General features: G+C 42.2%; 1 protein-coding gene across 5 annotated transcripts in view; it reads right to left on the bottom strand.

Annotated features, from left to right (window-relative positions):
• Positions 1 to 21,057, bottom strand: part of DSE (dermatan sulfate epimerase) — a 70,092-nt gene extending 49,035 nt beyond the window's left edge. Inside the window, exon 1 of one of the 5 annotated variants that reach the window (XM_019929609.3) lies at positions 21,023 to 21,057. Coding sequence is in view for 2 of the 5 variants with exons in the window: in XM_033867652.2 (XP_033723543.1) it covers positions 20,631 to 20,709 (79 nt within the window). In the remaining 3 variants the exon portion in view is untranslated. Of the gene's footprint in view, positions 1 to 19,414; positions 19,547 to 20,324; positions 20,608 to 20,630; positions 20,765 to 21,022 lie in introns of those variants that run through there. The other 4 variants (XM_033867652.2, XM_033867648.2, XM_019929611.3 and 1 more) reach the window with 4 other exon arrangements.
• Positions 21,058 to 23,837: the final 2,780 nt, after the last annotated feature.

The raw sequence follows: 23,837 nt of genomic DNA, 5'->3' as shown, positions 1-23,837 counted from the left end.
GTTTTCCACTGCATTGTTTTCCAGAATTGGAATATCAGTTCCCTATCGATATTGGGGGTAAGAGTTTCTTGCAAATATTAATTAACTCAGCTATGTATTGAGAAGCCATTAAATCCAGGAACTATATACTAGGCATGAGGATACAAAATGAAAATTCTTCCTTAGTCCAAAGTAATTTATTTAACTTATTGTACCTGGCCCCAAAAGACAGTTAGCAATCTTTTAATTTTTTTTTTCCAAAATTTTTCTAAATACTGAGTAATCAAAGATTTTTCTAGAAGAGTCTGAAAAATCAGCTCTGGCTTTCTCAGTAATCGCTTTAACCATGAAAACACTCTTTTCTGGCATTACTGACTAAAAATATAAAGCATGAAAAGATGAATAAAGATAATGAAGCCAAGAGCTAAATATAACCTTATACAGTTTCTATAACAGTTAAACTAAACCACGAAATGCCCATGAAAACTAAAGTAAAATTTTTCTTCCTGCCATAGATTCATGAGGGCAGACCAGTGAGGTAGTTAGGAGTGCTGGCTTGGGGGTCAGAGTGGCTTTTTTCACCACTGTATGACTTTGGACAAGCTAACTCTCTAAACCTACTCCCTTACTTAAAATGAAGATAGAAAGGGTATTGGTCTCACAGACTGCTTGGGGGATTAAATGACATAACACCTATAAAGTACTTAACGCTTTCTGGTAAGTGTTCCCCCAAATGCTGGTTCTCATCATTCACCTCCGAACCTGATTAGCAATTGAGGGCACAAGCTGGAGCCAGACTTCCAGAGTTTGAAACCCAGCACCACCACATTCTTAGCTATGTTCCTGTTTCCTCCTCTGTAAAACGGATAAAATAATACCTGCCTCACAGGGTTTCTGTGATCTTAAATTAGCTTCAAGCATTAAAAGGGTGCTTGGGATTTTAGAAAGAGTTCAACAAATGCTAGCGGTTGTCATCACCTTGTCAACAAGAACACCAAAGTCAGTCCACATAAGAGGAAGTGTGCCATGACACTACGAGGAAGTGCTCACAAACTATCACTCACAGAAAGTTATTTTTAAAATAGGTACAATGCACCGGGTACTCAGAACCTTGCAGAATCTTCAAGAGCTTAAAAATATCAAATACTTTGACAGATATAAAGTATTGGATGGCGAGAAGTCGGTCCTTCCTCCTGCACAACTGCACATTTGTAACTTTCAGGCTACACATTCCATGTAACTGAACACATCTGAGGAGAAGTTTCCACATTTAATACTATTTCTTCACCAACCAAATTTTATATACAGAGATAAAGCTTACTGATACACCATACTGATATATATGTGTTTACACAGTCAGAAAAATATCCTAAACATAGAAACAACAGTCTTGGTAAAATTTAAGGATGAAAAAATTACTTCTGAACTTAAAATTTTACATATCTTATGTTTGATTGAAATATATTTTCTACTTCCCATAAATGATATTATACATTAGTTTTCAGTTGGTAATGTAATTCTTTGAATTTGTGACTATAAGTGCCTTTAATTCTGTAACCAAATCTCCCCCTTTGATTCTGAGATATGTTGACTTCTTTTCTTACCAGTTGTGATGGTTAATTTTATGTGTCAACTTGACTGGCCAAAGAGTGCCCAGATATTTGGTTAAACATTATTGCCGGTTGTGTCTGTGAAAAGGTTTCCTGAAGAGGTTAGTGTTAAAAGCAGTAGCCTGAGTAAAGCAGATTGCTCTGATATGGGTGAGCCTCATTCAATCCATTGAGGGTCTGAATAGAACAAAAAGGCAGAGGAAGGGAGAGTTCCCCCCCTCCTTTCTCTCTCTCTGTCTCTCTCTCTCTCCCTCCCACCCCTCTCCTCCTTTCTCCCTCTCTCTTTGCCTGACTGATGAGCTGGGACGTCGTCTCCTCATCTAAGACGTCATCTCCTCATCTAAGACGTCGTCTCCTCATCTAGACGTCATCTAAGGACGTCTGCCCTTAGATTGGGACTTACACCACCAACTTTGCTGGGTTCCAGCTTGCAGACAGCAGATCGGCCTCCATACTTGCATGAGTCAATTCCTCTGCCTCAACTTCAACTTCCAGGCTCCCTTCCTCTTTTCCACCTCTTTCCTGATCCCAATCAATACCACATAATTGCAGGTTAGTTCCTCTATTCTCCTAGCCCAGCATCTGCAAACTTATGTGGGATGTGTCATGATATCAATTATACATTTTCAGGCAAAGTACCACAAAACACGTTTTAACCTCTCATCTATAATCTACTCTGGTTCACTCATTTACAAATTTAGCTAAAACTATGTATACTTGGGGTATGTCCTTATATCATCCCCTCCAGCATCAGGTCCTGGAAATTTACCCTCTAATGATAATGACTCTAAGAAGCAGTAATACCATGTTCAAAGCCCTACCAGGCTATGCCGGAAAGGGTTAACTCAAAACCTACACATTTCCAAGAAAGGCCTGTCTTCAGGACTGACCCTTGTCTGGCTCATGGGAGATGAGCTCTGAGCCCTTGTAATATTCTATGTGATAAGAGGTTTTTTTTGCATGCCTGAGGCCTTGGGTCATGTGGTACCAGTATGATCAGATAATTTATACTAACAATGTGATTCACGACAAACTCCTGTCTTTGCTCTGGGGGGCTAGAATCTGAATATCTGAAGTCATTCATATAGGCACTGCATGTTTACACGATTGAACCCCAATAAAAGCCCTGGACACCAAGGCTCGGGTGAGCCTCCCTGGCTGGCAAAGCTTTGCACGTGTTGTCACATATTGTTGGTGGGAGTGGAACTTCATTAGTACAGGATACTGGAAGCCAGTGCCTGTTTCTCCCAGACTTAGGTCCACGCACCTTTCCCCTTCGCTGATTTCAATCTCTATCCGTTGGCTGTTTTAAACTATAACCTGATTTTAACAGCTTTTTGAGTCCTTCTAATGAGTCACTGAGCCCAACAGTGGTCTTGGGGACTCCCTGACTTCCTTTTAGTTCAGTCATCTAAATTCCTGTTTGAATTCTGAGAGTCTCGTCATAACTCTTTGTCCCATTAGACAAGAAAATGTCGTGATACTTTTCACCAAATCTTTTTCTTTACTCATCTTCTATTATTTTTCTAACTTCAACCCAGAAAAATGACTCTGTCCAAGGATGTTGCCGTTAAAGCAAAGGACACAGCAGGATACACTGGACTCAGAAACTGCTTAAAAGCTTTAGATATTGTCTAAAAATGAAATACATGATGTTAGGCAAGAAGCTTAAAAGCCTTTCATTGGAAAGTAATTTGCTGGCATTAAACATACAATTCCAGTTCATTTGATTAAAATTAAACTTTCATTTATTGGATGGGTACATACGGAGTGATGCTTTTATCACAACACACAAGCTCTTTCTTCATTTCTCACTTATATTCAAGCATTCTTCCATTTTTTAATCTTCAAATACTCACCAATGATAAATTTCACTTTCTTTGTTGTTGCCTTTCACATTCTCAAACATTTTTATGTGTACTTCTGTTGACTCTCATTTTTGTCTCAGATCATAGTTCTTTGGAATCAAAATCCCTGAGCACTTTCCAAATGTCCTCCTATGAGTCATAATCCAAACTCAGAATACCACAGACTTGGTTTGTGAAACAATGATACAGAGATGTAATTAACCCAAAGATACAGGCAGGCACTGCCTTCTCAGACTTCCCCATCTCAGTCTCAGTTACTGGCAACCAATCAGGCCCAAACTACCCCTCCTTCCCTTCCCGCCTCTGTCTCCATATTCAAACCATCAGCGAATTATGTTGGCTCCATTCTCAAAATACATCCGGAATCCAGCTACTTTTGCCACCACCATAACAGCCTAGGCCACATCATGTCTTGCCCAAATTACTGCAATAGCTTCCAAACTAGTCTCCCTGGCTTCACCCTCATCTCCAGTAGACATTCTCAACATGGGAACCAGAGCCATCATGTTCAACCATAACTCAGATTATGTCACCACTCTGTTTAAAACCCTCCAGTGTTTTCCCATCTCATTCAGAGTCAGCACCAAAGTACTGACAATAGCTCTCAAGTCATTACATGGCCTGACTGTGTTATCTCTGCCTTCACATTCTACAGCTCTCCCCACTCTTTCCCCATTCTAGCCAGGTGGCCTCTTTGCTATTCTTATACACACGGGGTGCGCTCCCTCCTCAGCACCTGTGTGCTTGTTCTTTCTGCCTGGCATGCTTCCCCCAGACATCCACATAGCTCGCTCCCTCACCTCCTTTACGTATTTGCTCAACTGCCACTTTCTCAGTGAGGCTGGACGTGACCATCTTATTTAAGTTACATTCTTACCACGCACGACCACCACCATTCCCTAACCCCCTCCGGGGTTTTATTTTTCTTCATGGCACTTACAACCCTTTAATCTACCACACAACTTACTTATTTCTTTTGTGTGCCTGGCTCCCCCTTCTAGAATGTAAGCTCCATGAGGGCACTTTGCTTTCTGCTATATCCCCAACATCTAAGAGTGCCCAGCACTTAAGAAACAGAATATTTACTGAATAGATGAATTTCATGAATGTGTTAAGATGTAAACCTTTAAATACTCAGAGATAACTATACACATAGTTAGATAGCTATATAACTACATAAAAAGAAGCAATAAAAATCTTTTGTGGGGCTTCCCTGGTGGCGCAGTGGTTGAGAGTCCGCCTGCCGATGCAGGGGACACGGGTTCGTGCCCCGGTCCGGGAAGATCCCACATGCCGCGGAGCGGCTGGGCCCATGAGCCATGGCCGCTGAGCCTGCGCGTCCGGTTGGAGGTAAACTATACTACAATGCTTGAACCTTTGAAGGTTGCTGAGGGCGATTCTTATGGAGCTTACTGAGAGCTGCCCCCTGCCCTGTGCCCTCCCAACACTTGCTAGGCACAAAGCTCCATGCCCACCCTCGGCTGTGGCTGGCTCCTGCACCCCCAAGCCTGCCATGCCCTTGTCAATGTGCCTGGCCCGCCTCTGACCGCAGTCCACTCCCTGAGCATCCCTTGCTGTTTCCTAGCATTCCATGAGTGGTTTTCATGGGTTTTCTCAGGGTCTTTCCTAAATGCCACCTCAAAACTTTCAGCCCCTCTTGCACAGGATTAGACATCCCGTCCCTCCCCTCTCTCCTCAAGCCCAGACTGGCCAGGCCTCCCTTTCTGCGGGATAACTATTTCGGTGCCAAGACTTTTACTGAGGTTCTTCTGTTTTCAAATTTAAAGTGATTCCCTTCAAGTCCCCACTTTCAACCACATTCCCAAAGATTATCATCATTATTTAACGGTTTGGTTTAAGCGCTTTATTAGTGCTACTATTTGGAAATTTTTAAAAAATCCTCTGTACTGCCAACGTTTCTTTTATGTAGAGATGTCAAAATAATAAGGATACTTTCCAATGAATTATTCTTCCTTTCACACCTACACTATTCCTATTATCTTGTGCTAAAAACTTCTTATGATGAGCTTTTATGTATCTGTCTATAAAATGTTACTAGTCAAGAAACAATTTTTAAGGAAAAGCTTCACTAGACTGCTGGAGACCATGCATGCTGTGCAGAACAAGACAATAATTTCTGAACTGATGGTCACAGATCCACAGGCCAAAAAACATGCTCCTGCCAGAAACACCCCAATTCAGGGCCTGAAATGCCAGATATTTAATATTTGTGCCTGTGTGTATATTCAAGGTCATGAACGTTTAACTTGGTGTCTATATCTGCTCATGGCCAGATTTTACCTAGCTATTTCTTTTGGTCAAACCCGACCTGAGTTCTCTTCATCCATCGTGGAGAAAAGTCCTTTTCTACTAATCTTATGTCTTAGACTTTCTTCTCATGTCTTGTCCTAAATGAACATGGTGATGAGATGACCACCTGTCAGGTGATTCCTGAGTTAAATGGGGCAAGGGATGGTGCAGAGATGACTTGAGATGCTTTCAAATTAAAGATTTTGTGAAGCAACTTTGACTCTTTCAGTGATACATCCTCTGTTGTGCTCTCCCATGGAGACCGAATGCCGTTCTCCCCAAGCCATAAGCAAGATGGGAGCTAGCCTCTTCCATTCCTGGGGCCATCTTAGTTCTCTCAGTGACTCGCCAGGGGTGACTCTCCTGACACTTTCATCACCTGCAATCACTATCTGTCTCTGTACTCTTTTTAATCTTCACAGGTCATTTTTATTGTTTGGCGATATTTCTAACTCCCTCAGTGATTCGGGAACCTCAATCGCATTTATCCTTTCTACCTCGATCCCTAATATAAACCTGGTAGGCAGCAACTTCTATCTTACATCACTCAGATGCATATCTACCCACTTATTCATTTCCAGCTAACTTCTCAGTAAAATCTTTACTCTGATACTTTAGATTTTTGCCTCTTTCCAAAAGCATTCCATTCTTCCTTTATCACCTATACTTTGGGACGGTGACATATCATCCACATTTACAGAGAAAACTGAAATTATCCAGTGCAAGTATAATGTCCCTAAACTTCTCTTAATGTCTTTATCTCTAATCCTAAATGGAAAGAAGTCACAGAAAGTCCATGTTGAAAAGAAAGAAGAGGGCTTCCCTGGTGGCACAGTGGTTGAGAGTCCGCCTGCCGATGCAGGGGACACGGGTTCGTGCCCCGGTCTGGGAAGATCCCACATGCCGCGGAGCGGCTGGGCCCGTGAGCCATGGCCGCTGAGCCTGCGCGTCCGGAGCCTGTGCTCCGCAATGGGAGAGGCCACAACAGTGAGAGGCCCGCATAAAGCAAAAAAAAAAAAAAAAAAAAAAAAAAAAAGATGTAACTTGAAATCTGTAATGGGTTGAATTGGGTCCTGCAAAAATTCATATGTTGGAGTTATAATACCCAATACACCAAAATGTGACCTTATTTGGAAACAGGGTCATTGCAGATATAATTAAGATATAATAATTATAATTAAGTTAAGATGAAATCTTACTGGAGTCGGATGGGCTCCTAATCCGACTGTTATCTTTATGAAAAGGGGAAGTTTGGAGACAGAAACACACACAGGGAGAATGCCACGTCAAGATAAAGCTAGAGATCAGGGTGAAGCATCTACCAGCCAAGAAATACCAAAGATCGACAGAAACCACCAGAAGCTGGGAGAGGCATGGAACGGATTCTCCTTCATGGCCTTGGAAGGAACCAATCCTGCTGACAAGTTGCTTTTGGACTTCTGGCCTCCAGAACTGTGAGACAATAAATTTCTGTTGTGAAAGCCACCCAGTTTGAGGCACTGTGTTACAGCAGCCCTAACGAACTATACATAGTCCTAGCTCTACAGTTTTCTCATTTCTAAAGTAGGGATCGTAATTCTTATTATATCTACACCAAAGGCTGCTAGAAACAATAAACACATATAGTGCTTACCAAGTCCTAGGAACTATGCTGAGTACTCCATATGGGTTAACTCATTTAATCTTCACCACAGTGCCATAATATAGACACTAGTATCATCTCCTTTTCACAGCTGAGGAAACTGAGGCACCGACATAATAAGTAAGTCACATAGAAAGTGAAGGAGCCAAGATATAAACCTAGGCAGTCTGCTAATATTACCCATGATATAACTATCTTTGTAAACCATAAAGTTCCTCCCAAATTAATCACCATCATCATATCACTTTCTTATTCAAGAGCCTCGATACACAAAGCAAAATGAACAAGTTTCTCCTCCAAGAGCTTCCACAGTCTAGTTCTGGCCCACCTTTTCAACATTATCATTCATTTCCTCCCTACACAAGCTCTCCCTTCACACTTACCTGTTCATCCTTGCTTGAGTACAACTCATATTTTTGTCCTTGATTCCCTCTGTTACTCTCTCTGGGGGTTCCCTCTATGGGCACTACTTCAAATGCATACCTTTCTCAAAGAACACAGTGCTATGTATGAAGCTTTCCCTAGCAACTCCATCCATAAGTGGTCTCCCCTATGGCCCCATATATGCATTGCTCAATACTCTTTGGGAATTCAGGGATGATGTCAACCAAGAAAGTGCTGATGCCATCGTATAACATGACAAAAGAAAGAAAATATTAACACAAACCACTAAAGAAAAAGGAAGTAAGGGAATTCCCTGGTGGTCCAGTAGTTAGGGCTCCGTGTTTCCATGGCAGGGGGCATGGGTTCGATCCCTGGTCCGGGAACTCATATCCCGCAAGACAAAAAATCAAAGAAAGAAAAAGGAGGTAAGTTTGCATGAGAATTACAAAGTACTATTTAAATTTACAGAAGGTAATACTTCCGGCTGAGTTGAAGAAGGAAGGATGCACTGAGGAGGTGGTATCTGAATTGGGCCCTAAAAAGGAGTCAATATGCACACTGAGTTACTTGAAGGTACTTGTTATCTTCTTTTCTCACATTTATTGTCAGTCCTCTCTGGCTCCAAAAGGGATTTGAGGCAGATCTCACCTGCTCAAGTATAAGCTGGTAGAAGGCAGGGGTCTGAGTCTTCTTTGTCTTTCCTATGGTGTCATGCACCAATGATTACATGCAACACAGGCCTTCAAAAATATTTGTGGAAAAGAATGAAAGAGTATACAAAGAAGGTAAGGACAAAAGGAGAGAGAATGTCATAAAAGGAGACAAGTGAATTCCCATGATTTTTCTAAGAAGTTCTCCTTGACCTGGCAGCCACCCCATTCCTTTGCTCACTCCTCTTCCTGTGCCTTTGCTTAGCTGGCGGGCTCTGCTTGCAATGCTTTCTCCCCTCCCCTTTCTGGCATAAAAATCCTCTGAGGCCCAATTCACTCTCCCCTTCCTAGCTGAGTATTCTCTGCCCACGTAAGCCTCACAGACATCTTCCTTCCTGCAATCCTGCTGCATGCATTTGTCTCTGTTCAACACTTAATTGTTCTCATAAAGTTTCATATTTAGTTATCCTCCAACCAGATTTTATAGCTCCTGAAGGCTGGAAACCATGTCATATTTCTTTTGCATGCCGCCCCTCTTTGCCTCCACCCAGACGTCCCCTCAAACACAGAAGTACCTGGCAAGTACTCGCTGAATGACTAAATCCTTTCAGTATTTCTATTGCTAAAGTAGACCGTTCTTTCATCTGACTTTCCAGGTTCAAAAGTACATTGAAAAAAAGTTATATATCAAAGCATTCATTTCTGATAACACAGATTTATCTTTTCTAAAACTTGCAATCACTGAAACAAACTTCAGTGGCTTCACCAACAAGAAAAAAGGATGTAAACACACAAAGAAGGGTCTGTTACATAACCACCCTAATACTTCTAGCTCCACTCAACTTCTTTAGGCGCAGAATTGATCATTTTATGGCAATTTAGTAGTATAAATACTGCCAACAGATTTCTTCCCCAAGAAAGAGATACTGAAAGTGGTCCAACTTATCCTAAAACTTGCCAGATGAAATTTCACAAGTAGAGGTGAAACAGAATTTTTAAAGTTCCCACAGCACATACTCAAATACCATTTGTTAATTTGAATATTATACAGAATAACTCTATGCAAGTCACAGTAAATCTAAAAACTGTAATGGTGAAAATCTTAGAACCCTAGCAGAGCATGTGGTAAACAAGATGAATCTAATCTGAACAATACTGGTTTCCTTAGAAAAAAAGGTGGATCTTAAAATTTCACACTAGAGTTTAAGAAAGGATAATTTGAACTATTGCATAAAAGTAACAGATCGATTCTTATCTTGCTCTCTACTCCTCCTGGGTTCTCATTAGAGCCAACAGGCTCTAACTTGTAAAAGACTTACATTAAAGACAGAGGAATAAAAGAAATTAACCTCACAACTAAGGGAGACACTAAAAGACACTTTTACCTAAGTTAACTCTGCAGGCTTTTCAGTGATTCCAAGAACCAGTTTCCTCTGAGAAAGGTAATTGTGAAAAACATTTCAAAATTGCTTTGGAACTATGGGCTGTGAAACTAAGTAGAAACATTTAATTCCAGTTGCCAAAGACACTGACATTGTTGGGCTCCACTTCTTGACATCCCCCAAACCCACTGACCCAACATTGGCTAAGCGTGCATTTTCCAATACCTTTTGCAGCATCGCTATGAGCCTGCTTTTAAGATGATTACATCTTAAGTCCTACCTAATTTTCTTACTGAGAAAAAACACAACTGGTCTGACACCACAAATTAATTCTACTAGATTGCAGTATGTCAAAGGGACAAAGGAGCCAACTGAAAGAGTACCCAAATTGTTTGAATTTGGACCCAAATTCAGTCCAACTGAATTTGGACCCAAATTCAGTCCAAAGCTGAAACAATTTGAGCAACAAAATAAATAAAATAGTTCTGGATTACAACCCAAAGTATAAAAACAATATCCATGAGTCCATACTGATATAAAAATGACTGAATAAATAAATACATGAGGGAGAAAAGACAAATCTTTTGTGCATAAGAATTCCAAATGTTCGGTGTAGATACCCTGCTCTTTCGGAAGTGGAGCATGACCTCCCCCTCCTTAAGTGTGGACTGTGTCTTCCTCCCAAAGAGGACAGTATGGACCAGGGGGAAAAGAATAACCTCACAGTAAGAAACCTGACAAACGCTATTTCAGCCGGGTGATCAAGGTCAACATCAGCCATGATAAGTCATATTTATGATCTGTACCCTTGATATGATGTGATGAAAATGGCACTTTACTTTTATGCTCTTCCTCCCCCAAACCTAAAACCCCAGTATTATAATGAGAAAAATACTAGACAAATCCCACTCGAGAGACATTTTTTTATATATATATATATATATATTTTTTTTTTTTTTTTTTGGTACGCGGGCCTCTCACTGCTGTGGCCTCTCCCGTTGTGGAGCACAGGCTCCGGACGCGCAGGCTCAGCGGCCATGGCTCACGGGCCCAGCCGCTCCGCAGCATGTGGGATCTTCCCGGACTGGGGCACGAACCCGTGTCCCCTGCATCGGCAGGCGGACTCTCAACCACTGCGCCACCAGGGAAGCCCTCGAGAGACATTATAAAAATGCCTGACCAGTCCTTAAAATTGTCAAGGTCTTCAAACCCAAGGAAAGTCTAAGAAACTTTCACAGAAAATAGGAGCCTGAGGAGACATGCTATTGTAACTAAATATAATGTGGTGTCCTGGGTGAGATCCTGGAACAGAAATGGGATATTAGGTAAAAGATAAGAAAATTTGAATATAATTTAGTTTCGGTTTGGGGTTTTTTTTTTAACACTTCCTTATTTTCTGCCACTGCAAGATGCTCCAGAATCACCTTGTATATTTCCTGCCCAGTCCTAGAATCAGCCATTTCTCTAAGGAGCCCTGGTTACTTTTGTGAAGAATGATTTTAAAAACCAAGAACTGAGCGCTAGGTGTGCTCATTACCACCAGGGTATCATTGCTGCTTGTCCTTTGCAGCTGACACAGTGAGGAAATACATGCGTGTATACTAAACCATGTATATATAATACATGTATCTATAAACAATTCTAAATTTAACCATCTGTACTGATACTAAGCTAAACATGAGTTCACACTTAGTCTCCAGCTCTAATCCATTACAAGGATCATTCTGGCCTCCTCCCCTTCCTCTTCTGTAAACTCCTACTTCACTGTAGAAAAACTGGTTCACTATAGAAAAAATTTTTTCTGTTTCTTTAATTTTGTATCTATATGAGATGCTGGATGTTCACTAAATTTATTTCATGATGTAAGTCAAATCATTATGCTGTATACCTTTAACTTTTATACAGTGCTGTATGTCAATTATATCTCAATAAAACTGGAGAGGGAAAAAACAATTCTACTAGAGAGTCTATCTTCCTGAACAAAAATGAAGCAAAGTTCACATTGTTTCCATAAATGCTATTATTATTTTTAACCAAAATACTGCTATAAGAAGTTTGGAATATGAGGGAAGTTTCCAGACTCTTTCTGACATGGGCAACCTCTATGTTTTGACCACATGGCTAATGAATGCCCCATACATTCAGGTGACCACTGTTGCCAGTCTAGTTCTACTAGAAAAAATGGGGCAGGGAAAAGTAAAAGATATTACTGAAAGTCCAAATGGAACACCATAGTCTGATGCCAAGACCTTTTTAAACATTTTCTAAAATAAAAAAGAAATGTGGAGAAAAGTGACCTGTTTGGGGAGAAAACAGATTAAGCATAGAGGAGAGGAGTTTTCAGACACTGTAATGTGTATCTGTATGAAAAGTTGAAGCAGTCTTATATAGAATCAATATTTAACCAGTTAGCAAATACTTTGCTCTAATAAATAAAAATGCTAAGTAGAAACTATAAAAACAACTCGCATTTCAAACACTGAAACTGACCATTTCTTCTACATTCATATAATTAAGTCATTTTTAACTTCTAAGATTTTCAAATCCAGATGAGCAGAGGTCATAAAATTAGAACCCCAGAAGATAAATGCTAACATCCCTTCTGGACAACCTCACTTAAACCTCTCTAAACAGAGAAGAACTCAAAGGCCTCCTTCATAAATCCATTCTAAAGGTTAAAACATTCAGAAAAACTTCCCTGTATTTAGCATAAATCCCTCTTGATGCCTGCTCTACGGCGATTTCCTCTTCTTTTTCTTCAGGGAAGATGGAAAACAGCTGTTCAACATTCCCTTTCAGTCTCCTTTTTCCTTCCTGCCAGGCCCATTCCCCCCCCTGGGAGCAGTGTAAACACTGCAGGTGATTCCTAAATCCAGCTGGCCCCTGCCCGATTATCCACGGGTCTGGTGAGCCTGGCCCCATCCATACCTCCTAGGATGATATCATTCAACTGCCAAGGCCCCAAGAAGAGCTCTTAACCAGAATTTGTGGAATTCCAGAAATCCACTACTTATAGTCTGTCCTCAGATATAGCCAAACAACAAAAAGAGCACCGTGTCAAGAAGAAAAGCTGACAGTCACAACTGTAAAGAAGGTAAGCGGTGTGATCCTGCAGCCAGGCCACCTTTACTACTGCTCTACCTGGTGTCAGGGTGTTGACTGCACCTTGGCGTGAAACAATTTTAAACTACTTGATGATTTTTATCATGCAATTCTTGAGTTTCTTGTCACTGACACAACTTTCTGGGTGTAAGCTAACTTTAGAAATGCTATAACCCTTTCAATACTTCAATGTAAAGGACTACTCTAAATGAAGGTGTCAATTTGTAGTCTGTTATTTCTTTACATGAGTAATCTCTACCAGATTCACAACATAATCTACAGATTACTACATTTTACACTAAGACTTATATAACCAACCTAATGTTGTTATCTCCCACTTCAGGAATCGCTAACAAATATCTCCATTTTTCTTGCAATAGCAATTAGACTCCCACAGTAAAGCCAGTATATTGCCTGTGTACTTCATCAATAAAAATATTACAGACCCACAAGCTTGGTGAGCCCATTTCCTTTACAAGTTCTTTTTAAGAGTTATGAAATGCTGACTCAACTTTGTTGTGGTAGAACATCTGCACACATTAAATGCCTATTGCTTAGTAGCTAAGTTTGTTACACATGAGAAAAACGTAAAATCCTTGATTTAATCAACAGATTCACAACCCTATGGCATCTATGTATGCAATGAATATTTCAAATGGAAAAATTTAAATGACAGCTTTTTAAATGAGTGTGGACCTACTCAATTTCTTCTGAAAGATCATGTACACTAATTTAAACACACACAAGGAATTCTACTATGATTATCCTACTATTTTCCACATTTACTGGGGAGAAGAGAGGCACTATTAATTCCATAAATAATACCAAAAAATGTTTCTGGCATGCAGACATATATATACACTCAGTTGCAAACTCTCTCTGACTCTGTCTAGGACAAAGCAGATGGGCACAACCTACAATGGATACGTCACATATATGTAATTGAGAGTTAACTGCATACATGTCTTTTGCTATATTTTTAAAAACAGGACTATACTTACCTAATGGTTATAACTATTCTCACATATAAAATGCCAAAACAAATCATGCTTATTATCAGGATGTTTATAGCTTCTACATATTACTAAAGAGGCAAATTCTGTTCTTTCAGAAATTACCTACTAACATTTGATGACAACACTTACCAAGATCATGTGTATGGAACACCCCAAGGGAGTCGAAACAAATAGAAGGAAATTCAGCGGTAATCTTAAAGCACATCAAAATTCATAGTGTTATTCGGAATTAAGAACTGAACTCCATTCAAGAAATAAACAGATGGCCTCAACAATCTTTTCTTCTCTTCCCAAAGTAAAATCATTCCCTTTTATTTTCTGTGATATTCAACAGATTCTCTGAATATTCTACCTCCTGCAGGTTTATACTCTTCGGGGCATCTGACAGAGGATCTGAAATCCACACCCTCAACAGGCTGGAGCTTGCTGAGACAAGCAGAAGGAAGCAACACAATTGGTAAAGCACCCAAAAACCTGAAGCCAGCTAATGAGAGCTGAGCAATGAGCCTAGGGTTTTGTGGGAATTAGAAGGGGCCCCAGGATGGAAGCCTGACGAGGATGAGAAGAGATAGGCAGAGTGAGAGGAGAGAGCTGTGGGAAGAGGGTCTGTAAACAGCCAGTTTACGGAAGCCTGGGAAGCACATAAGCATTCCAGGGAGCTGACAGTTCAGGGACAGTAATGAGTAAGCGGGATAATAAATTAGATCTGTAGGAAAATGAAATATAAGAGTCTTTAACAACATGAATGTGGAGTCATAAAGGAGAAAAGTAGAATTACATACGCCATTTAGGTTAATCTCATGTTTAAGGTAGACCACTAATTACTTGCAAATGAGAGACAACAGGTCTTCCCTGGCGGCGCAATGGTTGAGAATCTGCCTGCCAAAGCAGAGGACACGGGTTTCGAGCCCTGGTCCAGGAAGATCCCACGTGCCGCGGAGCAACTAAGCCCATGAGCCACAACTACTGAGCCTGCGCTCTAGAGCCCACAAGCCGCAGCTACTGAACCCCGCACGCCTAGAGCCCGTGCTCAGCAACAAAGAGAAGCCACTGCAATGAGAAGCCTGTGCACTGCAATAAACAGTTGCCCCCACTCGCCACGACTAGAGAGAGAGCCCGCGCACAACAGGGAAGACCCAATGCAGCCAAAAATAAAATAAATTTAAAAAAAATGAGAGATAAGTCTCTTACTTCCATGGTATTTCCATTTCTACACCCCTAAAATGAGGATAAGACACCTGCTCTACATCACTCTCCATTTCCACTAGGCTAAAATATCAGAATATTAGAATTATTTGAAAAAATATTAAATTACTAGTCAGTTTTAAAATGCAAGCATTCACGTAGCTGTATGACCTATCAAGAACTCTTCCTTCAATTGTCTAAATGTATATGAATTCATAAGAGTTTATTAACGCTAGTTTCTCCTCTTAATCGCGTCCACAATACTTCCTAATTTTCTTTCCAGTATGATTCTTCCCTGCAATATCTCTCCACCATCCCCTAACCAAACCACTCTTCCATATGCAACTAGAAGTTGTGAAACAATAAAGTTAGATGGGTCAGAACTTGGGACTACATTTATTAACTAACATATATAGAAAGATTTTCTTTAAAGAAAAATTGCTTCAATTAAAAATATTATCCACTTAATGCAAAGTTTGATTTTTAACATCTTTCTTGGAGTATGATTGCTTTACAATGGTGTGTTAGTTTCTGCTGTATAACAAAGTGAATCAGCTATACATATACATATATCCCCATATCCCCTCCCTCTTGCACCTCCCTCCCACCCTCCCTATCCCACCCCTCTAGGTGGTCACAAAGCACCAAGCTGATCTCCCAGTCCTATGCAGCTGCTTCCCACTAGCTATCTATTTTACATTTGGTAGTGTATAGGTGTCAATGCTACTCTTTCACTTTATCCCAGCTTACCCTTCCCCCTCCCCGAGTCCAACTCCATTCTCTACCTCTGCATCTTTATTCCTGTCCTGCCCCTAGGTTCATCAGAACTATATTTTTTTTGCAAAGTTTAATTTTTAAAATATAATTTCCTATTAGAGTTGGGCATTAGAGTTGGCAAGACTTTTTGAACTTCATCCATTTCTAATTATTGCTATCACCAAATAGAAGCATGGATCAGTGCCTCTGGAATCTAGGACTTTAATCTCTACTTTCATTCTGCCCTTAATTAATCATATGAATTTTACTGGAAAATAATTTCTTTTTGGTACTCTGGGCTTACACGCTTGCCTAATTCCCATGCTGGGCACTGACTCAGGTTTAGAGGATTACACTGCGTCATCCAAATACCTACTGGTAATTTGGTGACCACCAAAGAGTTTTATTCTCCAAATCACTGTAGGTGAAGATAATGTAATTCCAAGATGAGAAAACCCTAAGGCATTTTATAATATAGTAATAAGAACTGTCCTGCCCTCCGCTTGGACCCATTATTTCAGAAGGGTTGCTGGACATGGAATCTCTGCCTTACCCACTCCTTCATAATAGTAAAGATCCAGCCCCTCTCAGTAAATGGAATAAAAGTATCCACTATAATGATGGAGTTCCCTGGACCAGACATTCTTGATCTCCTCAAAGGCCTGCCACAAACATATCCCAGGACAATAACAGTATTTCTTTTTTTTTTTTTTAAATGGAGGAGGGTGAAAAAAGGATAAGAAAATGTGTTATGTCTAGGACTCAAACATGCAAATGATTTAAGTAATATTTAACACATGCTGCAAATACAAAAGGCTAGTCCTTTAGTAGTTTCTTTACCCCTTTGGAACACGAAGGTTACTGATATATTACAACCCAAATTTAAATGTATCTTTCTTTATTCCTCTCCATCATTTGTTGAAATCATAATAGAGTGGATCTCATGTAATTTCTTTCATGAACATGTAATTTCTTTCATGCCTTAGTGTAATCCAAGGCAAGTAGAAATAAATACCAAAATATTCTGCTACAAATAATATTAAGAAATGTATAAACAAATATTTTTTTGTTTAATTGCAGAATGCATTTTCATCTATGATCTTAAGACACTTTTTCAGAGATTAAAAAAATCTTTATAATGAGGTATTGGGAAGGGTGGGGCAACATCTGCGAAGCTAAGAACTTTCCCTCCTGGATGGCCACCAGATCAAGGCAGTACTGTGGGATATTGGACTGGAAAACAAATATCATTGAAAACCTGTAATTAGCTAATTTGTGGAATAATTTTATAAACACTAAAGTAGATGCACACAAAAATATTAGGTATTATGATGGTCCTGACCTCATGTGGCAAACCTAGCTAACTTCTTACCCAGTGTCTTTCCATAACCAGGCCCCTAACCTCAGATGGAGGAACTTTAAACAGCTTCTACCCAGCAGGACCAGGAAGGTGCTAATAATCCCCTCAGTGACAAAGGCCTAAATCGTATTCTGTGGCAAATTTCCCTCTTTATCCACATTTCTTTTTTTTGAGAATTCCATTTTACTTGGTAACTGTACTATCGATACTTTTTAACCTGAATGTAAAAATGTACTATGTAGGCCACTGTCTTTATTTAACGAAAGCTAGACGACACTAATACTGACATCATATACCAATTAATGAAAAATGATGCTTCCCAAGCCCAGACTCTCAGGTGCTGCTTATTTATGGTTTCTCCCTTTCTACCTTAAGAGCTTGGGGAGAGCCGGGGCAGTTTCTTATATCCTTCCGTATGTTTCCTAAGTAAACAGCACTGTCTTGCACTTATTGCTGAACCCACACAGGTCACTAGATGATGGAGGCATCAAACTCAATATTTTCTCTTCTCCAGTTATACTAGAACACATCTTACCTGCACACTTCATAAAAGGACACATATCTGTATGGGACCTTGTAGTACATGACACACAAATACTCAGATAATGCTGTATTTCATTTTTTCCATGCACATTATGAACAATTTGGGGATCCCATTTTAGAAGTAGTGTCAGAATATTCTATAAAACATTGCACATAGGGACTTCCCTGGTGGTGCAGTGGTTAAGAATCCGCCTGCCAATGCAGGGAACACGAGTTCGAGCCCTGGTCCGGGAAGATCCCACATGCCGCGGAGCAACTAAGCCCGGCCACCACAACTACTGAGCCTGCGCTCTAGGGCCCGCAAGCCACAACTACTGAGCCCACGTGCCACAACTACTGAGCTCATGTGCCTAGAACCCGTGCTCTGCAACAAGAGAAGCCACCACAATCAGAAGCCCACGCATCGCGACGAAGAGTAGCCCCTGCTCGCAACTAGAGAAAGCCCGTGTGCAGCAACGAAGACCCAACACAACCAAAAATAAAATAAAATAAAATAATAATAAAAAACATTGCACATAATATTTCATTTCCTACGGGTTATCATTTATTGAGAAATTTTTAAAAACTGAAGGAAAGGAAATTCCTGAAAGGTTAACTCTATAATGTGAAAAATAAAATACTCAAAAAAAACCTGTTTTGAAACTATTTCTCAGTGAGAACGTCCCTTCTCAAATTTAATGTAACATTAACTAAACCATGACTAATGAAAAAACGTTTTAAAAAACTTTATAACACGGAGATTCCCAGAAATTAAAAGTGGCATTTCCTGATCTAAGGAATTCCAGGTAAATGAGGTTCACCTACTTTTTTTTAAGCAATGGATTCGGTTTCAGCTCTAATGCCCGAGAGCCTAAGCAGAGGCTGATGCCTCAAATGAGCAATGAAAATGAGAAAGTTCTCGGGTCACAAACTTAGCTCAGATTCCAGCCGCGACAGATCTTGCGCCCATGTGGCATTGCTCACAGAGCTTCCCAGCCTGTGAGTCAAGCACGTCCCAGCCCCACCCTACCACCAGGGGCTGCCAGGGAGTGAGGTTTACCAACAATTTCTCCAAGTGTCTGCGGAGCCGGGCGGCTCTGGAATCCAGCGCCTGGGGGAGGCTCGGGACGTGCCTGCCCAGCTTCCACAATCGCAGAGGCGGGCTGCCAGCGCCAGCATCGGCACCCACGACCACTACCACCCCCAATTAACGGAGAGATGCAGGGAAAGGAGGGCGCGAAGCTGTGCCAGGCTACCAGGCAGAGGGAAGCCGGAGCCCCCCGGCCGTCCAGGAAATCGCTGCTGGGCCGGCCGGACCCGACGCACCGAAAGTGATCTGAGTTCTTATGGTGCGCCCGGCTCTGCGCTGGGCGCTCGAGGGCTGGGAAGGGACTAAAAGCTGCCCCGCCGCCGGGGAAACCCACGGCTCCGGCTTCACGCCTCGCGCGCCCTCCAGGAGCCCAGCGGAACCGGGCTCGGGCGCGCAGCTCGCGGCGCTCTGCGCCCGGCGGGGGACGTGGCTCTTCGCCTGCCTCCCGCCGGCGCCCGGCCACCCGCCCGAATCTCCGGAAGAAAGTTGCGCCGCGCGGGGCCCAGAGCGGCGCCCGCCGAGCGCCCCTGCCCACCACTCGCGCGCCCCTCCGCTTACCGCTCCCCGCCGCGGCTTCGTCCTCTCGGGCGTCGCCTCCCAGCTTGGGCCCAGGCTCCGGAAGCCCTTCCCGGCCCCCCTCACTCCAGGGCGCCCGGGCCCCCGGCGCCCTCGGAGCCGAGCCCTCAGCGCGCCCGCCGCGCCATGGGTGCGGGTGGGCGCCGCGCCACAGGATGCGCCGCTGCAGCCTCGGGCGGCGCTACTGCGAGCCGGGCCGGCGCGGGCGGGTGGGGTGTGGGCGAAAGGGGAGGAGGGCGGGACGCGGCGGGCGCTGAGGCTCAGCTGCAGGGAGGAGGAAACCGCAACGTCACCAGCGCCCCGGGAGGCGAGGACGGGGAGGGAGAAACGGGGACCCCTTCCCGCCGCCGGACCCCGACCTCCGGCCCGCCCCGCTTTCTCTTCCTCCTCCTCTCCCGGGACTCGCGGCTCTCGGCCTTCCCCTCCACTCGGGCCCCGACTCCACGCACCCCTACCCTGCCAGGCCTCTTTGGCTTCAACTTGCTCTAGTTTCTAATGACCCCACGCGCTTCGGGTTCAACTCTAGAATCGCCCCCAAGCGAAGGGTACTTTTGGAGGCCCGAGGGGAGGAGCTGATGCTTCCATAGAGCTCCGGGAGAGGAAACCGTTTTCCTCCAACGTTGAGAACTTTACCACCGAGGCTGTTACCCACTCCCCTCGCCTTTTCCAAAATTGTTACCCCTCCGTTTCTCCCGAATTCGGTTTTACTCTCTTCTCAGACAGAAGGGTGGAAATCACCTATTTAGAAGCGGTCCTCGCCTTAACCGTACTAACAAAATACAGTAAAGCCAAAAGCACTGAACCCTGCAAACTGAACGGATGTTAATCAAAGGTAAAGGGTCAGGAACAGAACACTTGATATATACAACGCACAAGAGGAAATTTAATTTACCTTATCTCCTAGGCCTGGGTGGACGAGGGAGAGAAAGAGAGAGAGACCGACTCCCCTCATCCGTCTGAGTTTTTCAGGTGGAGGATTTGCAACCTTAGTAGTCACAGCCCCTTTGGAGAAGTTTCCTGCCTTCTCTTCCAGCAGCCATTGCACACAGCCTGATCCAACCTGGCCTCAGGAAAGTGGCAGACAAGACCAGGGCCGTCACCGCAGGGCTTCCTCAGCCTTGGCTTGTAATTAACCTGCCAGAGCTAGGCGGTACAGTGACAGATGTTCATCCATTCTTTAGCACTAGAGATGTTTTACCTGAGAGCAGTGCTTTTCTCCCTTGCTTCTCCCATGCTTTGTTTGAGTTCTGAAGGGCCACCTCCTTCCATTTTCTCATCCTCAGAGTATCTCAAGACCTACAGAGTAGTTTCCCTCAGGCCACATTAGAAAGAAATGTGGATGTCGAGTTTTATGCTTCTTTTTTTCAGAAATTGCATGTGGAGAGAAATTCCTTACAAAATGGTCAAGAGGAAGTGGTTTTGTTAAAATATTTTAAATGTTCACTCAAGTAAACCACTAATTTGCATAAACTTCCAGATGTTTTAGAGGTGGACTGTGGAGGAGATAAGGGGCTCTAGAACTTAAAACTAGTTTAATCTGGTTTAAATCCTCATTTTGCAATTTACTACGAGGGTCCTTGGAAAACTAACCTCAGAGCCTCCGTCTTCTCATCTGTAATGTAGAGATATAATACCTCCATCGAACAGCTATAGAGAAGATACAATAAAAATATTGAATATTTGAGTTACTACATGCCAGATACTGTGCTAAGAGATTTACATATATTAATTCAATTATTAGAGAAGATTCATTGTGAATCTTCTCTAATAATTGAAAAAAAGTGTTAATTTACACTTACCTTCTCAAATTTGGAAGAGACCTTAGAAAAAGCGTCTGGTTTGATTTATTTAACCTCTAGATAAGTAGTCATCTAACTCAGTGGTTCTCCAACCTAGAACATTAAATCAGCAGGGGAGCTTTGATAAAATACTTTTTAATGGGGACCCCACACCAGACCAATAAATCAGAATCTCTAGGGCTAACATGTAAACATCAGCATTTTAAAATCTCTTCCCAGGCGATCAGAATGTGCAACCAGGATTAAGAAATCTTCAAAGGAGGGCTTCCCTGGTGGCACAGTGGTTGAGAGTTCGCCTGCCGATGCAGGGGACACGGGTTCGTGCCCCAGTCCGGGAGGATCCCACATGCCGCGGAGTGGCTGGGCCCGTGAGCCATGGCCACTGAGCTTGCGCATCCGGAGCCTGTGCTCCGCAACGGGAGAGGCCACAACAGTGAGAGGCCCGCGTACCGCAAAAAAAAAAAGAAAAAAAAGAAAAGAAATCTTCAAAGGAGACAGTACCCACTGTCTTTTATTCCCCTTTGCCCCCAGTTTTGCTGTAAATTGACCTGGAAATCTGCTTCTGAATAACATCCACCTCTTGCAAATGGTCCCCCAAATAGTAGGGCTCAAAGATCTGCAATCCTGCCCTCTGGGGTCTTCTAGGATGCATTTAGCATGAATTCCACAGGAGAGCGCTTCAATTTGTCTGGATACCTACCAACTCCATCAGCTTTTCCTTATCTTTTCTGAAAGCCCTTGGAAGGTGGTTTACTTTGCCATTGTTCCTCTCAAAATCTGATCCCCAAAACTGAGTTCAAGGTTTTATTCAAATAACACAGATGTTTAACGGCTTGGTTCTAATTACTGTATTTTCCCCAAGTAAATCCTAGGCACTATTATGGCAGCAACATCACCCTATTGACTCCTATATTACAATCTACTAAAATTCTGAAGCAATAATGTCTTTTTCTCACCCACTCCAAAACACTTCTTCCCGAGCCACACCCATTATAGTTTGTTCAACACTTAGCACAATAAAATTTAATAGAATCACATGTTAAGTTAGGCCTCTTCTTTTAGCTTATTGACATGTTATGTATCACTGATGTAACTGAGTAATTCTACGTCCCAGCTTCACGTGTTCTGCAAATTCAGTCTGTATGCCATGTCAACATTCAAGTTCTCATTCTCAGATGCCTTCCACTGCTGACACTGAATTAGCATGCTGTTGAGGAATATTCTCATCAGTTGAGGAACCTCACGTAACTTAATATTTTCTTCCCTTGTCCCAGAGCAGCTAATGCACATGGGTACGTGACATCTTTGTAGAAATTAAAGTACACCATCATTTCCCAGACTGAGGGGTTAGGGAAAAGTGACCTCTTCCCCCAGTTACAGCCCCAAACAGCAGATGTGCTTTGTCTATTAGATGTCCTTGCTATATGGTGTTACAACATAGTCCAAAAAAGGAAATGACTACTTGTGAATTCTTGTTAACTTCTGAGTTTCTTCCTTTTCTAAGTGCCCAGATATTACCTTAATCATAGGTTTATTCATTTTGCTCAGGATCTGTGACAAGCTCCTTGTCTTGGTTTCAGGAATCGAGCTGCTTCTTTTTGTTGAAAACTGGAACTCCATTTGTTCATCCCCAGTCTTTCAGTGTTCATCTCTGATGATTCTAGATGAAAGTCCTTATTTGTAAACTCTCCTTGCTGAGATGTAATTTTTCTAGGCAAGAGAAGTTAAGCTTTAGAGAGCTAGGCTTTCTTACAAGTTCTTCACCTATCTTAGCTTTCAATTAACTACTGCAAAGTACATTTTACTCTTTCAGGTTGAAGGGTTATTTTTTTCCATGATAGGGAAGAAAAAAGGGAGTTAGTTCTGGTTTATCATCCACTTACCTTAAGTAGGTATATCCCTTCTATGATCTTACAAAATGTATTTTTCTTGTTGTTGTCCTTAGTTTATTTTTGGCTCTAGCCTAATGAACCCCAGTCTTACAGGGCTGTTACCAGTATATGGTTTCTGTTCTCTTGTTTAAGTCATTAAACTCAAATTTGCCCTTTAGGTTTTACTAACCAGCCAGCTGGTCCATGACTGTATACCTGCTTCAATCCTTGAAAAGCCTTTTTTTCCCCCCTCAGACCAAATTAGTCTATTCATAAAACCATCTTACCCTACATCTAAGAGATACATCGTCGAGTCACCGAAGAGGTGTGATCATTTTGGTTTGCTCAAACCCTATTGCCCTATACTTGTACTAACTTCCTCAGTGATAATATCCTTCAGCTTCCCCTTCCATCTCCGGGCATTCAGCCCTGGTCAGACATCCACCACCAATTTCTCCAACCTTCCTTTCTCAGGCCTGTCACCTCCCTGACTCTTCCAGTGCTGACCTGCTCCTTGCCACTGCCTAGACTGTTCTGCTGCTACTGCTTCATCTCCAGATGATTCAAGCTTCCTGAACTTAGCTTTCATCATTAATACGAAAGGAAACATTCACCTACATTCTTAATCATAATTGAGTTGTAACCCTCCACCCTCAGTCACAATTTGAGGCGTTTACGTATAATTCTTCAGATACATGTTTCCTGGCCTCACAATCTTTTAACAGATCGATCATT

This window comes from Tursiops truncatus, chromosome 12 (assembly GCF_011762595.2).
Source record: "Tursiops truncatus isolate mTurTru1 chromosome 12, mTurTru1.mat.Y, whole genome shotgun sequence".
Lineage (NCBI taxonomy): Eukaryota > Metazoa > Chordata > Mammalia > Artiodactyla > Delphinidae > Tursiops > Tursiops truncatus.
This window is presented reverse-complemented; position numbering and strand designations above follow the sequence as displayed.